This window comes from Corvus cornix, chromosome 13 (assembly GCF_000738735.6).
Source record: "Corvus cornix cornix isolate S_Up_H32 chromosome 13, ASM73873v5, whole genome shotgun sequence".
In the NCBI taxonomy this organism is placed as follows: domain Eukaryota; kingdom Metazoa; phylum Chordata; class Aves; order Passeriformes; family Corvidae; genus Corvus; species Corvus cornix.
This window is the reverse complement of record NC_046343.1, coordinates 12461539-12480442: the sequence shown is the minus strand read 5'-3', so window position 1 is coordinate 12480442 and position 18904 is coordinate 12461539. Positions and strand designations below refer to the sequence as shown.

Genomic DNA, 18904 nt, shown 5'->3' with positions numbered 1-18904 from the left:
TGTACACACCTGAGCCACAGCACCAGACAACCACACAAGTAATTTAAAGCGGAGTAAATGAGAAAGTTACCCCTTTCTGTTGCTCTTGGGACCCAGTGACAAGAGCAATAGAGTGAGATTTCCCCAGGTGGACTTTTTAATATCCAAAATGTTCTGTTTTATTTGGAGTCTTCAAAATGCTTGCACCGATGAGCCCAGGTCTGGCATCCATCCACAGATGGGTTTGGCCTGGCCTGCTTGTGCTGCTGCTCTGCTAACACAAATCTCTTGCTGGTTTGTTTTACAAACAAAACGAGTTCTTGCACCAAAACAATGTCAGGGAGCCAAATTCTAACTGAGATGCAGCTGTGCAAACCATGAGGGAGGCATTTGTGACTGAGGAGCTGCAGCCCTGTGGGAATTCCTCTGCACCATGGGAGCACAGGCAGAGGGACAAACACCCGGCACAACCTCACATCTCCCTCTGCAAAGTTGCTTTGATGTGCCTGCTAGAGGACAATCCATACACAAAAATACCTTATAACAAGCAGGTTTAAAAGGAGACAAATTCCTCCCTCTTGGTCCTGTTTCCTGATTCTGCAAACTGCTTTCAGCCCCCCCAGCCCCTTTCCCATCCCGAGCACAGCGTAAGCACGCTCTGGATTATCACAGCATAGGAAATCCACCCCAGGAATTTCCTGCTACTTGTATCCTGCTTGATAAAGGAAATGGTCTAAGAAAGTTTGGTCTGAGCAGAAGGAGAGAGCAGACCAGAAGAACAATCAGATGTGTTGAGGGGTGGCTGTGCCCCTCCCTTGCTGCATGGAGAAGTTCAGGATGGGGCCATTGCCTTTGTTTGTGGAGCCTGATCTACGCAGAGCACCAGAGCACCACGGCCACAGGAAGCTGGACAGTTTGCACAGATGCCCTTGAACCAGTTTAAACTGGTGTGAACAAATGCCTTTTTCCGGATTCAGCTGCCCCAGTGGAAGAAATTATCACACCAGCTGCCTGCTGCTGCTGCCTGCCAGTGGTGCCTTCCCGCTGGGAGCATCCCTTATCCACTCTGCTGAAAATGAGCTGGCGTGCTCAGCAAACAGGGACAGGATGAATTTTGAAGCAAACCTTGCTCATTGTGTCTCAGAGAGGTGTGCCCATAGGAGCAGCTCACTGCTAGGGCTGCAGGTGGGGACAGAAGGACACTGGCACGGTGCAGGATGGCCAGGGACAGCTGTCACTCTCGCTGGTACAGGTGGATCCGTCACATCCCATAAAAAACTCTGTCCTAATGATGAGACTTCACTCGCTTGCCCAGGTTTGCAAGCAGATTAAAGTGCCCTAATGGCAACACAGAGCCAGCCCAGACTGTGCTGTAGCAGGGGCACTGTAGGGACTTGCCCTGAAGAGAGCAGACTGCCTCAGAGGGAGAGGGCCAGGCCAATCCCAGGGTAACTTGCTAATGTCCCCATATGGTGGCTCGTAAACCTTCCTGGGGGACCATGAGCAAGACATGCAGGGCTACTGGAATTACAACCCCAGATCACACCACTGTGGTGCAGAACAGGATGGTTTGGGCTGGAAGGACCTTAAAGCCCATCCAGTGCCACCCCTGCTATGGGCAGGGACACCTCCGACTGTCCCAGGCTGCTCCAAGCCCCAATGTCCAGCCTGGCCTTGGGCACTGCCAGGGATCCAGGGGCAGCCCCAGCTGCTCTGGGCACCCTGTGCCAGTGGCATGGTGGGAGTCTGTGCATGGCTCTCATATGGAAATGCAGGTGCAGAAGCAACGTCCCTGTGTGGAAGGTAAGAGGAGCGGAGGACTTGGTGGTGTAGGAGACATGACAACGTTTATTCTCAAACCCCAGGGATTTAAAAATGCCTCCTGTTCCATGAACAGAAAGCTTTCTCTTCCCACTCACTGCCAGCCTGCTGCCATCCACACCAAGGCTGCCTTGCCCTCTGCCTGCTTGTCTCACTTACTGCCTGCTCTACTGGCAGCAGTGCTGGGGCTCCCAGCCCCGCAGCTCCACTGGCACTGTCCTGGCTCCGAAGGCACGGCTCCATCCCGCACTGCTGAGCAGCATCACGTGCAGCCTGTCTGTGCTCCACGAGTGGGGCAGGGGTAGGGCACACTGTCCTGGCTGGGTGCTGTGGAGACCTGCAGGCTCAATAGTCCAGAAATTGGGGCTGGAGGATGAGGCTCTTAATCCCGAAGGGAAGGGATGCTTTGTGTGCCCAGCTGGAAGTAGAGAAAAACAAGGTATTAATGACACTGTCATGGGCTTGATCATTCAACCACAGAATCACAGAATATCCTGAGGTGGAAGGGACCCCTAAGGATCATCGAGTCCAACTCTTGGCCCTGCACAGACACCCCAACAATCCCACCCTCCCTGAGACTGTTGTCCAAACACTTCTTGAACTCAGCTTTGGTGCTGTAACCACTGTGCTGGGAGCCTGTTCCACTGCTCAACCACCCTCTGGCTCAAAAACCTTTTCCTGGTATCCAACCTAAACCAGCCCTGACATGGCTCCAGCCACTCCCTCAGGTCCTGTCCTTGGTTACAGGGAGCAAAGCTTGGAGCTGCTCCCGTGCTGCCCCTCCGGAGAACGCTGAAAACCACAATGAGCTCTGCCCTCAGGCTCCTCTTCTCCAGCAGAACAAACCAAGTGCCCTCAGCTGCTCCTCACAAGGCTTCCCCTCCGGACCCTTCCCCACCCTCGAGGCCTCCTTTGGACACTCTCTAACGGCTTCTTTGTATTGTGGTGCCCAGAACTGCCCCCAGGACTGGAGGTGAGGCTGCCCCAGTGCAGAACAGAGCAGGACAATCCCTCCCTGGCCCGGCTGGTGATGCTGGGCCTGGTGCCCCCCAGGACACGGTTGGTCTTTCCAACAGAAATGATTCTGTGACCCATCATACGATGGGAACCGCTGATCCACTTCAGCAGGACTGGAGAGAGCTGCTAAGAAGTGGAAAGAACTAAGAAGGAAAAGTGGTGCCTTCCCTTCGGTACAAAGAACTCCTTTGTGCCGTGGCCCTGTGCAACCCCTCCTCTGGCAATACAGGCCCCACCTTCACGGGGTCACTCCCCCAGGCAGTCCCGCAGCCCCTGGTGCCCTGCTGCCCCTGGTACCTTGCAGCTCCTGCTCCCACGCCCGCAGTCTCTCCCGGGCCTGCCTGTTCCCAGCAGCTGCCGACTGCCGGTAGTGCCTCAGTGCTTCCGCCAGGTTCTGCTGCACTCCCAGGCCCTGCTCGTAGCAAACGCCCACGTGGTACCTGCTCTGGGCGTCCTGGCACAGCAACCAACACAGGGACAAGTGACAACAGCACAGGGAAGGAAACAGAGAGTCTTTAACACCTTCTTTAGGGTTTACTGCTCTATCCTTGGTCACCTCCTTAAGTTTACCCCTCTATCCCTCAGTTTGTATCTTCAGTAATTCAGCCCCCTGGAGAGAAGCACAATCTCTGACTCTGCTCCTTCCTATCCCTTTCCAATTAAATGCACTGATTTCCCTTCAACACCCAGGGCTGTGTCAGGGGAACAAAGGAGCAGCTGGCTCTGCAGAGCATCCCAGCTGTCTCAGAGGTCAGAGCTGAGGTGTCTTGGGCAGCCCTGACTGCACCACATCCTGATCCCACCCAAACCGAGCACGCCCTGGGACTGCCCTACGACAGTTCAAGCCCAAGTCTTGTAAAAACATCACAACTGGCACAGAGGTACTTGCTGCCAAGGGCTGGGAGATTGCTCTTTAACACAACAGTGCAACACTCTCCTGCTCAGCCCCACCTCATTCTATTCCAGAAGAAATCTCAGGCAGCAGAAATGAGGTAAATGAAGCAAATATGCACTAGAGAAAAAGCACCTGAACCACTCAGACATACGTAACTGCTGGGAATGAAGGGGAAAGCAAAGGTTGTCACTGCAGTGAAGCTAAATCCAAACCCATGACATGTTTATGTGTCAGCTGTGCACTTTATCTCTGAGATCCAATGGGAGGCAAAGGGTCTCAGATAGCAGGAGAGCTCCTGAAGACATTGAAAAGACTGCACAGACTCGTGGTCACACAGACCTTTTCAGCAACAAAGCCAGCAGAACAACCTGAGGAGTGTGACTGCCAGAAACATGATCTAACCAAGGCTTTGCAAAAAACAAAAAAAACAAAGAAGAAAGAAATAGAAAAAAACCCCTCAAGTAAGTATCAAGTTTTAATAAAGCCACGAGAAAAGAACATATTGCAAGTGTTGCTGTCTGGGATGTAGCTGGTAGAGGCAAGTGAAGAACTCAGTGAGTGGGTGCTTTGCAAAATGTTGCAAGTCTGAGTTTATGACAGCAATAAACTCCTTTAGAGATGAGATAAACACATTGAAGGATTGGCACTTCAGCTGTGACAAGAGATAGGGTTCAATCAGAAGTACTGCAGCTCCATCTCTCACAGGATGAGCGCCTCAGAGCCACGACTGCAGCGAGAGGAGATCCCCAAATTAGCACGGCAGAAGTGACTGCGACACCCTTGGAAACCTGGAGGTCAGGCTCAGTTCTCCAAGAAAGCTCTTTAATAGGGGTTTGTATTCTGTGGCTGCACGTCTGAAATAAGGGAGGATAAAAAATGGGAACCAAAGTAGAACACGGTGTTGGAAAAACACTTGTCAGAGTTGCCTGCTTGGCTCTAGCAGAGAGGAACGACCAAAGAAATGCTGAATCCAAGACTTCTTGTGCTGTTTTCCTTTTTTCTGGAGTTGCACTAAACGGTTCTGTCCTTGCCTCATCCATACCCAGCGTTCTTTCAGCCACCTAAACATAAATTCCAACTCCAGGGTAATGGAAGTGAACCTGTCTCTGGAGCCCTTCTCCCAGGAGAATGGGTACATCCCAGGGAGCCCAGGATCAGCCTGCCCTCAAGGCAGCATCCACAGCCAGCATCCACTGAGCAACAGAGATGGGGAAGGATGCCTGGGGTCTGAGAACTGCCATGGCTGGGACCAAAGCATGCCAGGGATGCACCCCAGGACCTGCAGCTACCTGACAGATTTTGTGTTGTTAAGGCATTACCAGTAAATGACAATCATCTATTTAACGGGGTAACTCAGTGTGATACTGTTCAGCATAAACATCTGACTCCAGGCTGGAATAAAGGAGCCAGTGATGCATCTTAGGAGAGACCCTTAGCAGATCTGGAACTAAATACTGTGTATTGTGATGTCTGAGCTGCTGTGGCAAGTCAGGCCCTGTCCCACCAGACTGACAGTGTCTGCATTCTGGAAAGAGGGTGAAAACCCAAGTGGCAAAGTTTACAGTGATGTTATGCCAATCGAAACGGTCAAACTCACTATAAAGAATTAATTAAAGAAGATCTCACATGACTGAGGAGTGGGCAACACAATGACAAAGGAAACAGTATTGCCAAATTGCAAAGCAGTGCTGATAGCAAGAAATTTGGGTATCACACTGTGAGAATTCCCTGAGACCAGCTCATCACCGCTCAGTGTCAGGCACAGGGCAAGCAGCATTAGGAATCATTGGAAGGGAATGCAGAACAAAGCAGAGGATCTCATTATGTGAGATCCATGGCATACATCCATCCCGAGTCCACTTTTAGTCCAAACATCTTAAAATGGTCAAAGGAGAATTAGAAAAATGGAGAGAAGACTGACAAGCAAAGTAGAACAGCTTAACTACACGGAGAGACAAACTAAACCAGCACTGTGCAGCCTGCGAAAGAAATGACTCAGAGAGGACACACTAAAGGGCACCACGACCAGAACTATTAGCCAGCAGAACAGGCAATAGCTATTCATTATTTTCCCTTGCACAAAAGCTGTGGGAACTGAAGTTAAAATGAACAAGTTCTTCAGAAAAAAAGCCCCAGCCATTACAATGCAGCTGAAAACAAGGGGACAATGTCGCAGTGCTGGAAAGAAACAGAACTGTGGGATGCAGAAACCTGGCTGCGAGACATGGGATCCTCCCTTCTGCTCCTCTAAATGCTGGTGGGGGTTCAGGAGAGTGCTGTGCCCACATCGTGGCACTGCCTTTCGAAAAAGAGAAGCCTGGGTCACTTGGAGAAAGTGCAAGCAAGAAGATTCTTGGGGATCTAACACAACCTGTGAAAAGAAACAGCAACAATGGGGAAAGGCTGCACGGAGATTCAAGTGTTGAAATATGTTAAAGGTGCCTGAATTAAAAAATAAATCCAGAAATAGTCTTTTCATCCTCTCTACAGAAGGAAAGAAACAATGGGCCAATTTTGAAGCATAGATTTGAGACAGACACAACAAAGTTCTCAAAGTGATGCAGTAGTGAAAGATTTTGACTGAAGAGGGTGTTGATGCTCCATAATGGGAAACGTGTACAATTCTGGAAGCTGGATACAGGCCCTGGTGCTGTAGGAACTCCTCCAGCCCAACAGGGCTGCCTCTGCCTCTGTGTTCTGTAAGGGTCTGTGCCCAGGGCCTGTCTCCTGTCCAAGAGGCACCAAGGCCACTCCGTCCTTTTCCACTGTGCAGTAAAATCCTGCCACTCGCTCCCATTTCCAAGAAACCCTGAAATCCTCCACCTGCAGATCCCAGTCTGAGGACAATCCCTGGCAGAGGGATTACTCACACCACTGTTTGCTGCCAGCAGCAGGTACTTCAGACCTTTCTTCTCCTGTGGTTGCAGCCCCCTCATGTAGAACACTCCAAGATAAGCCTGTGCCTGCAACAAAACCACATGGTCCAGATCAGCCAGGATTTTAATTACTCCGTTCTTTTACTCATTTTGCAAGCTGCTCAAATGCTGGGGTTACTGTGGCAGTGTGGTAAGGACCCTGCCTGTGCAGGGGCTGCTGGGAGAAGCAGGGCTGCCCTAGGAAAAATCAGCAGGACATGGTAAACACAAAGAAATCACATTTGAGACCCAGAGTATCATTTCAAACTTCCCTGTGGGACTCAGAGCCAGGGAATGGTTCCCACTCATGACCTGTCCCTGAGATCCAGCAGATGCACCACTGGGGCAGTGTGCTCCAGGAGGCACAGGCACTGCCAGCCTGGCATTCCCAGGACAAGATGGCACACGCCTAAATGCATCTCCTGGAGAGGAAAAGGAGGGCAGGATACACAGATCTGCACAGATGAGTCATCTCAGAAAGTCACAGATACAAAATGAGGATCTGTTCTTGCTTCAAGCACTGGAATTTCCTCCAGCACAGCGACCTGCACTCTTGGAATTGAGAGGAGATGAAAACTGAGCTGTGTTTTCAACCACAGGTCAGCTCTCCTAAGCCGCAAGTTTAATGCAAGAGCCACATTAACAACAGTGTGGCACAGTGGCTCCCGTGTGCAGGCAGGGCTGTCTCCCAGACACTGCCAGGAATGTAAACAGAGAATCAGACAATGGCTTGGATCAGAAGGGACCTTAAGGATCCTCTAGTTCCAACCCCCCTGCTGTGAGCAGGGATAAATACATCGGAAAGCTTTTCCTTGCAGTGCCACAGATGCTGCTTTCTAGGCTGTGGCTCCAGCCCATCAGTCAGGGCTCTCTGCTGGCTCTCTCCTCTGCCCTGCCATGCTGTGGACACCAACCTCTGTAACGCCAGCCACCGCTGCTTGCTCCAGGAGTGCCACAGCCTTGTGATGCCCGTCCCAGTGGCTGCCAGGGCCGTGCTGGAGCAGGTACCTGGCGTAGCGGTACTGGGCCATGGGGTGACAGCTGCTGGCTGCCTGGCAGTAATAAAAACCTGCCTGAGAAAGAGAAACTCAGGTAATGCCTGCCCTGAACGTGACGTGGCTCCCTTCAAGCTTCACCTCTCTGTCTAGACCCATCACAAGCTGCATCCCTCCCCAGAGCCCTCCCACAATCAGAATATCAGCTGGGTTAGGTCAGACAGTGGACTGTGACCACCCCAGAGCCCTGGAACCACACTGCCTGCTCCACACAAACTCCCCGAGCTGAAGGGGGGGCACTGGGCCAACAATGACTCAAACCAAGCTACCTTTGCTGCTCTTCCCAGCTCCAGCAGCTGCTGGCCAGCTTGCACTAGGTGGCAGGCTGGAGTTACAGGAGCCAAAGCGGAGATCTGAGAAGCCCTGGGATGTGCAGTGGTGTCTTAAATACAGCAACATGACAGGTTTCTCCTTGGAACCCCGCTGGGTGCTGGTAGCACAGCCTGTGCACCTGGAGAACCCTCGGAGGCTGTGGGAAAGGGGAACTCAGAGCACCTCTCTGAGGGGACTGGTGACACTGAAAGCAGCTCTGCAAAGCTGCAATTTTTATTATTTCCAGCATTTTCTACCCAGTCTTCAGAGCTGGGGCACTGCCCAGGCTCCCCAGGGAATGGTCCCGGCCCCGAGGCTGCCAGAGCTGCAGGAGCGTTTGGACAGCGCTGCCAGGGATGCCCAGGGTGGGGTTGTTGGGGTGTCTGTGCAGGGCCAGGAGCTGGGCTGGATGCTCCCTGTGGGTTCCCTGCAGCTCAGGATATTCCATGACTTTCCCACCCATGTAAAAGAACGAGCACCCAGCACAGAGCCCTCTCCTGGTGTGTGCTCCCCACACCCCACCCCACAGGCCCTGGGTACCTTTTCCAAGTCCTTCTCCGTGCCCCTGCCGTGCTCGTAGCACAGCCCCACGTTGAACTGGGCTTTGCTGTAGCCCCGATCCGCCGCCAGCTTGAAGCAGGTGAAGGCCACCCGGCAGTGCCCCGCCCTCATGCTCTCGATCCCTGAGGAAAACACAGCCTAAAGCCAGGGAAAACAGGGAAAAGCACAGGGCCACAACCCAGCCTCCAATGCAGCAACCTCCCCCACAGCCACTGGGCCTTCCTTGGCTCACGCCAAGCGCTCTGGGCCACTTCCAGCTGGCTCACCAACCCTCACTCCACAGTCTCCATAAGAAAAATGGCAACACTGCATTTTAGGGATTTTTCTAGGCTTGTGGCAGAGAGGGATCACAGGCTAACACAGCGTATGGCTCACACAGAAACAACTTGCTTTTCAGTGCTGCAACTAGTGGTGTATATAGGGCAGGGACTTTTCTTAGATCATTGCATCTTCCTTCTGCTTTTCTTAGAGTTGCAATCCTGCAATTGCTTTTTCAGCTTGCCAGGAAAGCTGTGAGCTCAGACAATAAAAGAAGGATACAAGGATATGACATCTTATGTTGCAAAAAAGACAGAGATGGCTTAATTTCCAACTACAGATGTCAGGACAACAGTGCAGGCTTCAAGCAAGCCTGGATTGAAATATGCTGAGGTAAATCAGGTGGCATGATAGGACAAAGGGCAATAAATCTCTCCAAGCACAGTTAAAATTGCTGAAAGGAGGCTTCAGCTTGGGTATTTGCCATCCCTGCCTTCGCACAAGACCTGCAACCATTTGGAGGTCCTCCAAAATGAGAAACCTGTGGTTTAAGGGCAAAACAAAACCAACTTCCCATTACCGAGGATATTCAATGCAATGGAAATATCAATTCGGAAAATCTGCTGCAATTGGAAAGCGGCTTCCTCTAAATGCCCTCGCTGAGCTGGGTCACCCTGAGGAGTCAAAGAAAACAGCTATTAAAGACAGCTAAGTCATATCAATCCTAGAGGAGATTCTTGCTTGGAAACCAAGCAGTGAGACCTGTTTGTATTGTGGTACAGTCACCAGGAGGGTGATGTCATGTGTCCACACAAAAACCTCCCTGTCCTACACAGCCACCTCGTTGGGGAAGCTGTACAGACACTGGGCTGGCCAGGGAGCTTGGTGCAGCCTCTCAGGCATCATCAGACCTTTCAGAATTCAGCAAATACCTGATCCTACTCAGAGCAGTCTGCAGCTCCTGCCCAGGGCAGCGCAGGGACAGCTCCGAGCTCTGCTCCTGGGCCAGGGACAGCACCCAGGGAGCGGCTGGAGCTGGGGCCAGGGCAGGCTCAGGCTGGAGAGCAGGGAAAGGTTCTTCCCCAGAGGGTGCCGGGCACTGCCCAGGCTCCCCAGGGAATGGGCACGGCCCCGAGGCTGCCAGAGCTGCCAGGGGTGCACAGGGTGGGGTTGCTGGGGTGTCTGTGCAGGGCTGGGACTGATCCTTGTGGATCCCTTACAAATCAGGATATTCCATGATTCTAAGATAACTCCCCCCTCCAAAAATAACATTACCCCTTGTTCCCTGTTCCACATCGTGCCCACACACAAAACACCCTCACACCTTTGCATGTGCTTTACCCAGTTCCGGCTGAGCTCACCCCTCAGCTGGACTGAGCTCTGCCCAGGGCTGCTGAAACCCTGCAGGGCACAGACAATTCCTTTCCTCCTCGTGATGAACAGAGGGGCTCAGCCCAGCCCAGCCCAGCTGCACACCCCGAGTGCCATCGAGTGGCAGCAGAGCTCAGTGCACACGGGGAAGTTGGGAAAATGCCCCTTGGCACACCCAGCTCCACTGCTGAGCTCGGGGCTACTCCCAAGAGGCCAAGACAGGGACCAAGGCCCCTCCTTGAGCTGCTCCATGACCTAGGACCCAGCTCCAGGCCCTTTCTACAGCCCTGCACAAGTGGCACCTCCCAGGATGGGGAGATCCACGCTGAGCCCCCCAGCAGATCAAGCAAATGCCTCCCTGGTGCCCTTTGCAGGAACTCGCGCTGCTAAAAGCTGAATTTGCCTCCTCTCTGCTCACAGTGTCCTTGAGCAATTGCTCAACCGATTTTTTAAAAAGGGAATTATCTACATCTAAGATGTGATTGGAAAGAATTGGCAGGTTTAATCACAACAAGAACAATAATATAATTTATGGCCTTGTGACTCTCGAGCTCATGCACTCTCTTCAAGCCCCAAGTGCTTCCCTCTTTAACAGACAAGAGCCAGCCCTGATTCGCAGCGTTTGGAGGAGTGACACCACCTTCCCCAGTCATGGGTTGTCTGGTAAACACCAAAATAGCAACAGCATGTAATCACCTAGTGAAAGATTGCATCAAAATGCAAATACACAGGAGCACACTGGTGCTGCTGAATTTGTTTTTTTATTTGGTTGCTTGGTTTGGAGTTTTTCCCCATCTTCTTTCAGTGCTTCCCTGCCAGCAGTCCTGTCACACTGATACCTGAAAGGATGGGGATGTCAGTTTGTAAATCCTGGAATTCTGCTCTAAAGCAGATGCCAGTATATCCCATCTCCCTTTTTTTTTTTCCAGTCTTGTGTGTGAGTGTTGCTCAGGCTGTGCTTGGAGCAGCTCTGGGATGAGTTCCTGCAGGGAAGGTGCAGACACAAAGGGTAGAAAATCAAACCATACCTTTGCACTGTGGAGAACTGGCCCCACCCTGGAGCTCACAGGGATTTGGAACTCCCCTGCATTAACAAAAAAACCAACAAAAAAGCAAGGTTAAGCAATGCTGCATCTTTGCCTCTTCCCACCTTCTCTATTCCATAGCTCTTTCCTGAAGGGCTGATCTTCCATCCAGCCAGGGACATCAGGAACAGAAGGAATCCCAACTAATCTGACTTTTGGAGCAAGAGCAAGCACGTGCCCCAGGAATCCAGCCCTGTGGGGCCAGCTCCTCCAGAAAGGCCCCTGGTTTTGATCTGAAGACACTGAAAGTAGAGAATCTCCTGCTTCTCCTAAATGTGTGTTCCAGTAACTCATAATCACTGCTTTAAACCCCTGTGCTTCATTTCAAATTAAAGTACTTCTACTCTGGGTTTCTGCTCACAGGCACTGGCTCTTCTAGGTTTTTTCTTCTTTACTAAAAAGCCAATTCCTGCTTTTGAAAGTCCTGACACGACTAATCAGCCCCTCTTGATTCCTGTCTGTGATTCTAAAAAGACTGCACCATTCAAGTCTTTCAACTGCAGCACTTTTCTGCCAGCCTTGGTTAATTTTATGACTTTTTGCTACTGTTCCTGAATTCCCAACACTGTTCCTGAGGGGCAGCCCCGCTCAGCAGTGTCACAGGAAGGGTGACATTGCCTCCTCATGCCCAGTTTGCCTGGATCAGAATTGTGCTGCAGCTCCCAGCTTGCCCAGAGCATCACACCCGCCCTCAGCTGAGATGCTGCCTCCTTAGCTCCTTCTCCAGGTAATTTCCTTGCAGGGTACAGCTCTGCTTCTGCCAGGGGATGATCAGCCCTGCTATCAGGCTGCATCAGATGCAGGCTTAGGTTATCAGCCCCCTCTGCTCCCCCAGCTCATCCCTGCCTTCTCAGGTACACTGGGACAGCCAGTTCAGCACTGTGTGACCAGTTCCAATCAGAATTATCTGACAGAGCAGCTCCAGCACAAGCTAAGGCACCCTGCTCAGAGCAGAACTGGCAGAGGTTACAGTGGCACTTACTCCAGCCACTCTAAGAGGACAATGACCTCCACGAAGAGAACAGAAAGCCTGAGGCCAAGCATTTTTAACCTGGACCACCACAAGCAGCTGGATCCCATGGGACATTTAACTCCAGGTGCTGGAGCCTGGATCACTGCGAGCCAGAGCTGCTCACAGCAGGAGTAGCTGTGCCCTCCCTCTCAAGCTGTGTGGGAGCCAACACAAGCAAAAAAAAAGTCCTTTTAGGGCCTGATTCCTTGATTCCTGGCACTGTTTGGCCCCACAAGCAGCAGCAATGAGGTGTGCACCAGGCAGGAGTGCTCCTTGCAGTGCCTGACTGTGGCACAGTGTGCAGGAGCTGTGCCCTGTGTGCCAGCTGCAGCCTCATTATTCCCAAACAAACAATTCCCCCCCGGCTGAATGCAAATGTGTGTTATCTGAACAGGCCCCACTCACCCAACGAGCAAGATCACTATGGCAAACATGATTTCTATGCATCATTCCACCAAAAGTAGTATAATCTGTGAATTTATTAGTTGTGCTTTCCATTTCTTTGCAGAGCAGGCGTCAAATTATCTGATATTTCTCACTGTAAGGCTCTATCATGTATCTCCCTCGTGATGTAATTTGGGTTTTTGCCACACATACAACTGCAAATCCCACGGAAAAAATGGGCTGTATTAAGAATTCTCCCACTACTTGTTTAAACAGCATTAGTAAATGCACACTTTCAAGAAACTGTACATTTTGCACAGATGTCTACTCCTAAATCAGAGACTCCTCGTTTACTGTGAAAATGTTGTAATTTGGACAAACCACTGAAGCATGAAAAATAAACAGCCACTAATTCTGAATTCTGCCAGCCTGCAGAAGCACCTTGTGCCCCTCTAGCACTGGAAACCCCTCCTCACTCCAATCTCCCCACATTAGGGTTACCAATCCCAGAGAACACCTGGAAGAAAACCCAGGGATCAACTGATCCCGACACCCAGCCCCAGCTCCTGAAGGATCAGAGAGTCCCAGAATGGTTTGGGCTGGAAGGGACCTTAAAGCTCACCCAGCCCCACCCCTGCCACAGCAGGGACACCTCCCACTGTCCCAGGCTGCTCCCAGCCCCAATGTCCAGCCTGGCCTTGGGCACTGCCAGGGATCCAGGGCAGCCACAGCTGCTCTGGGAGACCTGAATTCCCTCAGAATCACCTTTGAGGCTGGGCAAGCTAAATTATTCTTCAGGTTGCTTAAAAGATGGGAATAACACAGCTGGAATTGTCTACGCAACTTTATTTCTACTTCTTCAAACCCAAGCTATGATGCAACGTGACTGCCCATCCCTTTTTCCATGCAATCCTGCAGCTTTCAGCGTTCTGGATGCCCAATGCTCACATCTTCAGCAGTTAATAAATATTTTTGTCTTTCCCCACTGTTCATCCTGGACTAATCAAGTGTTGCTCACAGCTAGCTCCAAATGAGGAATTAATAATCTTCTCATAGACAGCCTAGATTGCTCATCCCAAAACATCCACAAGAATGAAGTCACAACAAGAGCTGGCCAAAATCCAGCATTTCTGCCTCATGGAAAATTTCACTGTTTCCAATTGGTTTCATTGTGCTTTGAAATGAAAACACACTTTTGCAATGTTTGTGATCTCAGAATTGAAATAACGAATTTTACAGTTCTGCCAGGGGTAAAATACAAGTCCCCAGGGCATCATTCAGCTGCTGTAACACTGAGACTGGCTGTAATCACCTGCTTGCTCACTCTGTGCCTTTAACTTCCAGCAAAAAGCCTCTGAGTGAGGCAGGAATTGCACAGAAAAAAATAAGATGTGAACACAGAGCTGAGGACTTGCTGGTAGCAATATCCAGAATGCTATTGAAGGCAAGTTTTAGGTTAATTTCCTGACGTTTTCCTTTTAAACAAAGGAGATTTTTATCCTATTGTGCTCAGTTAAAGCTGGAATGGCTCCTGTGGAAAGCTGGGATGTTGGGATCCATCACACAGATCTTTGCCACAGCAACAGCAGATTGTCACTGTACAGGGAGACCAGCACCAGCAAGTCTGGCAATGAGCTGAACACCCAGAGAAAGGGTAAGGACATGGAATTCTCTCCAGAAGATCCCTTGCCATTGCTGGCAGCAGCAAACTGGAGCAGGGAAGGTACATTCTGCTCCACTCCGAGGGCTGTTCTCTCATGGCAAGACTTTGCTACCAGATTCCCCTGCATCATCTGCCAGGCGTCTGTCCTTCCCTTCCTTCTGCTCTCCCCAGCTTCCTGCTGCATCCTCATTTTGCCAGCCTCACCCTCCTTCAGTGGCTAAACACCAGGAAAAAAAGAAAAATCCTGTACCTCAGGCAGGTTCTTCTGTGGAAAGCAAAATGTAGCGAAAGAATGGGATCATCAAGCTTCACTCTCCACGGAAAGATTCCCAGGACTTCTCACATGACAAAACCCTGCATTTTGTCAGGCTCTTCAGTGCAAATTACCAAATCTCTTCCCCCTGACTTTTCTCCATAAATTCCCACAAAATGGATGCACAGCATAACGTGGAATGTAACCCGAGGACTTATGTATGGAGCAAAATCAAATTATTTCTGACATATATTATCTCTGACAAGTGACAGTTGGAGATGCTTGGGCAGAAGGGTGAGGAGCAGGGATTATAAAGTCACGCTCTCCCTGGCAGAACTTTCCAGCAATCAGCTGTTCTGTGATCTGAGCAGGAGGCTTGGCTGGACCAATTAAGTCTAATTTCAATGTGTAATTTTACTTTAATCACTTCCTGGAACCCACTTGTACTTCTGGCCTGTAGCAGAGAGTACCACAATTTCCCTGGGCACTGGCCAAACACAAAATGCCTTTTGCTTTTTTCCAAACTTGCTACCTGACCCTTCTGTGCTGCCTCTTAATATGAGGATTATGAAAGAGATGGTCCCCATTCCATTTCTCTCAACACTTTTAGTTTCACAGAGCACCAGCACATTCTCTGTCACTTCTTTTTCTTAAGTTGAAGAGTCAGTCTCTGTTTGGATGTAATTGTCTCCTTGTCATCTTTTCTCTGCAGTTTTGTCCCTGTTTTTCAGACACTGTCTTTTCCTTAAGTGTTGAAGACGTGGCTGCATCCCAGACTCACACGAACCCTCGGCACTGCCTTGTCCTCAGTTCCTTCCTTCACCATAATTAACATTTAATTGGCCTCACTGCTGCCGAGCACTGACTTAACCTTATCAAAAGCACATCCACAGTGACTTTAAATGTTCCCTCTGCAAGACAATTATTAATTTGACACTGCTCATTCTGCATGTGTATTTACAGCCACACTCCCTTGTGTACACTCGCTTAACCCACCTGGGGATTACCCTGGCTTTAGCTCTTGTGCAGTTCTTGCCTGTGACTTTCAGATTTGACTGTCCTGAATAATTTTGTACCATTTGCTGCTTCTCTTGCCTCACTCGTCACCTCTTTTTTCCAAATCACTGCTGACTGTGCCGAACAGAAGAGGTTTAGCAAAGGACAAGGGAATCCTGCAGTAATGGCTCTCCACTGTGGAAACTTTCCTGTGCTTTAAGGAGTTACCAGCCCAAGAGTAACCCCTCCATGTTCCCTCACATCAGCTTTAATTCTTTAGATAGCTTTGGTTTAGGTCCTGTCTGGATGGTTTTCAGAAAGCTAAAAGCTGGATTATCTTGCTCCACATGCCAGTTGACTTCTCCAAAGAAGTCTTAATAGATTTACAACTCTCTCAAGTCTCTGCACAGGAGCAAGCTGGCCTGAGAAATGGCTTCCTAAATCCTTCCAAGACCTTTGATCCCAGCCCACTCATCCCAGCATCTGACACCTCTATCCTGTAGCAGAGTTTCTATCAAATCAGAATCACCTTTTTTGCAGTTCTGTGCCTCAAACAAACACCCACCCACCCCTTTTTAAAAGCCAAGCTGTGCAATCTGTCAGTGCTCATTCCCCTGGTCACAGAGCAGGTTTGAGCATGGGATTACAGACCATCCTTGGAGGCTCAGTGATTTCCCAGCTTCTGAAGAACATCTGAACGAAGACCACGTGGCCTTAGAGACTTGTCACTGTTCAATTTATCAGTTTGCCTAAAAGCTCTTCCTGTTGACTCTCACTGGGAGCTGTTTGTCAGACACACATTCACTCCAGGATGTTCAGCTGTGCCAACTGGAGGCATTGCTGTCTCCACTTCTTCCCACCACTCCTCCCAGAGGTCCGTGTCCAGTCACCTGCCAGTGCTGGAGTGCTTCTTAATGTGCTCCAGGCTAAAGCAGATGGGTTAAACAGCCTGATTGGCAGTTTAGGTAAATTAACCTGGCTGTTTTCCTGGAGTTAATTAGGAGACATGGAAACAAAATGCTCCATTTGCCAACTGATGGGAATGGTAACCTCTGGCAGGAGATGGTTTGATAAGCAGTGATGGGCATGGCTGAAATCAGCACAGAAGGAAGCCAAAATTCTGAAAGCAAGCAAAAAATGGGGAACAGCTCTGACCTTTTATGCAGCACCTTTGTTATTTAAATTCCTCCCTGGGAGGGTGGGCAGGCCCTGGCACAGGGTGCCCAGAGCAGCTGGGGCTGCCCCTGGATCCCTGGCAGTGCCCAAGGCCAGGCTGGACATTGGGGCTGGGAGCAGCCTGGGACAGTGGAAGGTGTCCCTGCCCATTGCAAGGAACAAGATGAGCTTTACGTTCCCTTTCCAACCCAGCCCAGTCTGTGATCCTATGATTTAGCCAACATCTGTGGCTGGTTTCCTTGTGTGCCTCTCTACACCATTACTGAATGCTGTCCCCTTGCCACCTGTTCCAGCAGGCTTCCAACAACTTTCCTGGGGCCATTATCAGTGTTTCTATATCTAGTGACTTTTGGGCTTCATCTGATCCTCCTTGGTGTGACTTTAAATTCCCTATGTAGGACACGCTTTCCTGGGTGAGACTTCAATTTTGTTGGAGTCTATCTTTCTATTTTTATAAAACTCATTTTAATAATGTCTTTGATACCTCCTTCCACTGTCTCATCTATGGCATAAGAGCTCAGCAATGCATCCTCATCTTGCAGGAAGAGAATAATTCCTTTAGTTTCACACCATGTACACCAGTGTCCCAGATCAGTGGTGCAGCATCCTCCTGAATCCTTCTGGCTGCAAACATCTGTCCACAATAAAAGAACAGGACTGGATGCTGTAATCAGTCTGCTAAGGCAGAGCAGGGTTGGGAAGGCCATTGTCACCTGCAGTTACAGCACAGCCTTGTCTCTGCCTTCAGGAGGTTTTTTTTCCTCCTGTCTCTGACTCCCGATTCATCCCCCTAAAATTCTGCCTTTCCACTCTGACCTGCCTCCTCAAGTGTCAATAAATGGCTGCACACTCCCTGGCCCTGAGCTTGCCTTGGGGGAACTCCCAAGTCCTTCTGCCACAAGTATCCTGCCCCGCAGCACATGGCACATACCTGCTTCTGCCCAGGGCTGGCTCTCTCCTTCCCCTGAGGGGATGCCTGAGGATGAATTCTCTGGTACAGCCTCTGGACTTGCTTTCTGCAGGAACTGGGAGCCCAGCTGCTCGCTGGGACAGCTGGTTGAGGCTTCAGTCACCACTGTAATATAGAGCACAAAAACTCTGTCGGCTTCGGGGGACAAGGGCAGTCTGTGGACGTACCCAGTGTCCTCTGACCACACAGACAAGCAGAACAAAAGTTCGTGCAGCAGAATTCAGAATGGAAAACAAAGGTAAGGGCACACAAAGTGGGATTGCACCAAGCCGTTTAAAAGCAGAGACTGTCCTGACACTCTTCCCAGGGCCCGAGAGCGGCTCTCAGCCTCTCCCAGCTCTCTTCCAGGCTCAGTTAACACACCACAGGCAGGAATCCCACCCGGCAGCCCCGCACCGCCCTGCCCAGGCCACAGCCGCTGACCTGTGGGCTGGGTGGGCAGCGAGGAGAGCCGGGGAAGCCTTCTCTCTGTCCTGGCGTCCGGCAGCGACCTGAGCCACGCGATCTGCCTGAGCAGCTGCAGCAGCAGCGCGCCCACGGCTCCCTGCGGAGAGGGGGCACAGTCAGCGAGAGCAGCCCCGCTGCCTCTTCCCGCTCCCATCCGGCCCCTGGCCCCGGCTCTGTTCGGGGACGCGCCCGAGGTGTCCCCGGCGCCGCTCCTCACCCAGGTGACGGCCTCCCGCACGGAGTAGCGGGGCACCAGGCCGGGCAGCGGCTGCCGCCGTCCTCCTCGCTCCGGGCCATCCTGACACGCGGCCGCCCTGCAACAACCACACACACGCGCCCCGTGAGGCCGGGCCGCGGCGCGGCCCCGGGGCGGGGGACACCCGAGCCGCACTCACCGCTCGGGGCTGTGGCCGCGGCCGCCGCCCAGCCCGGGGGCACAGGCGGGGCGGGCGGGGTGGGCGCGCAGCGGCCCCGGCCCAGCAGCAGCCGCCACATCCCGCCCGCCCCGCCAGCAGCGCCGGGGGCATAGAGACGGGCGGGCGGCGGCACGGCGGGCAGGCGGCGCCGCGCGGCGGGGCGCGGCGGGCGCGGGCGCGGGGCCCGGGGCTGCGGGGACAGCGAGGACAGACGGGACAACGGGAACAAGGGCGGCTACAGGCGGCCGGGGCCGGGCGGGCGGCGCAGGCGGAGCGGCACCATCGCCGCGGAGCGGGCACACAGCGGCGCGGTCGCCA

The 18904-nt window shown here is 51.7% G+C and overlaps 1 protein-coding gene across 1 annotated transcript; it reads right to left on the bottom strand.

Annotated features, from left to right (window-relative positions):
- Positions 1–1804: 1804 nt before the first annotated feature.
- Positions 1805–18642, bottom strand: DELE1 (DAP3 binding cell death enhancer 1; the record flags this gene model as incomplete). Its single annotated transcript, XM_039559855.1, has 11 exons — positions 1805–2218; positions 3115–3271; positions 6583–6675; positions 7542–7700; positions 8535–8677; positions 9394–9487; positions 11213–11268; positions 17685–17828; positions 18147–18267; positions 18388–18484; positions 18566–18642. Coding segments are annotated over 11 exons (1392 nt in total), but the record flags the coding sequence as incomplete, so codon positions are not given.
- Between the last annotated feature and the right edge of the window lie 262 nt (positions 18643–18904).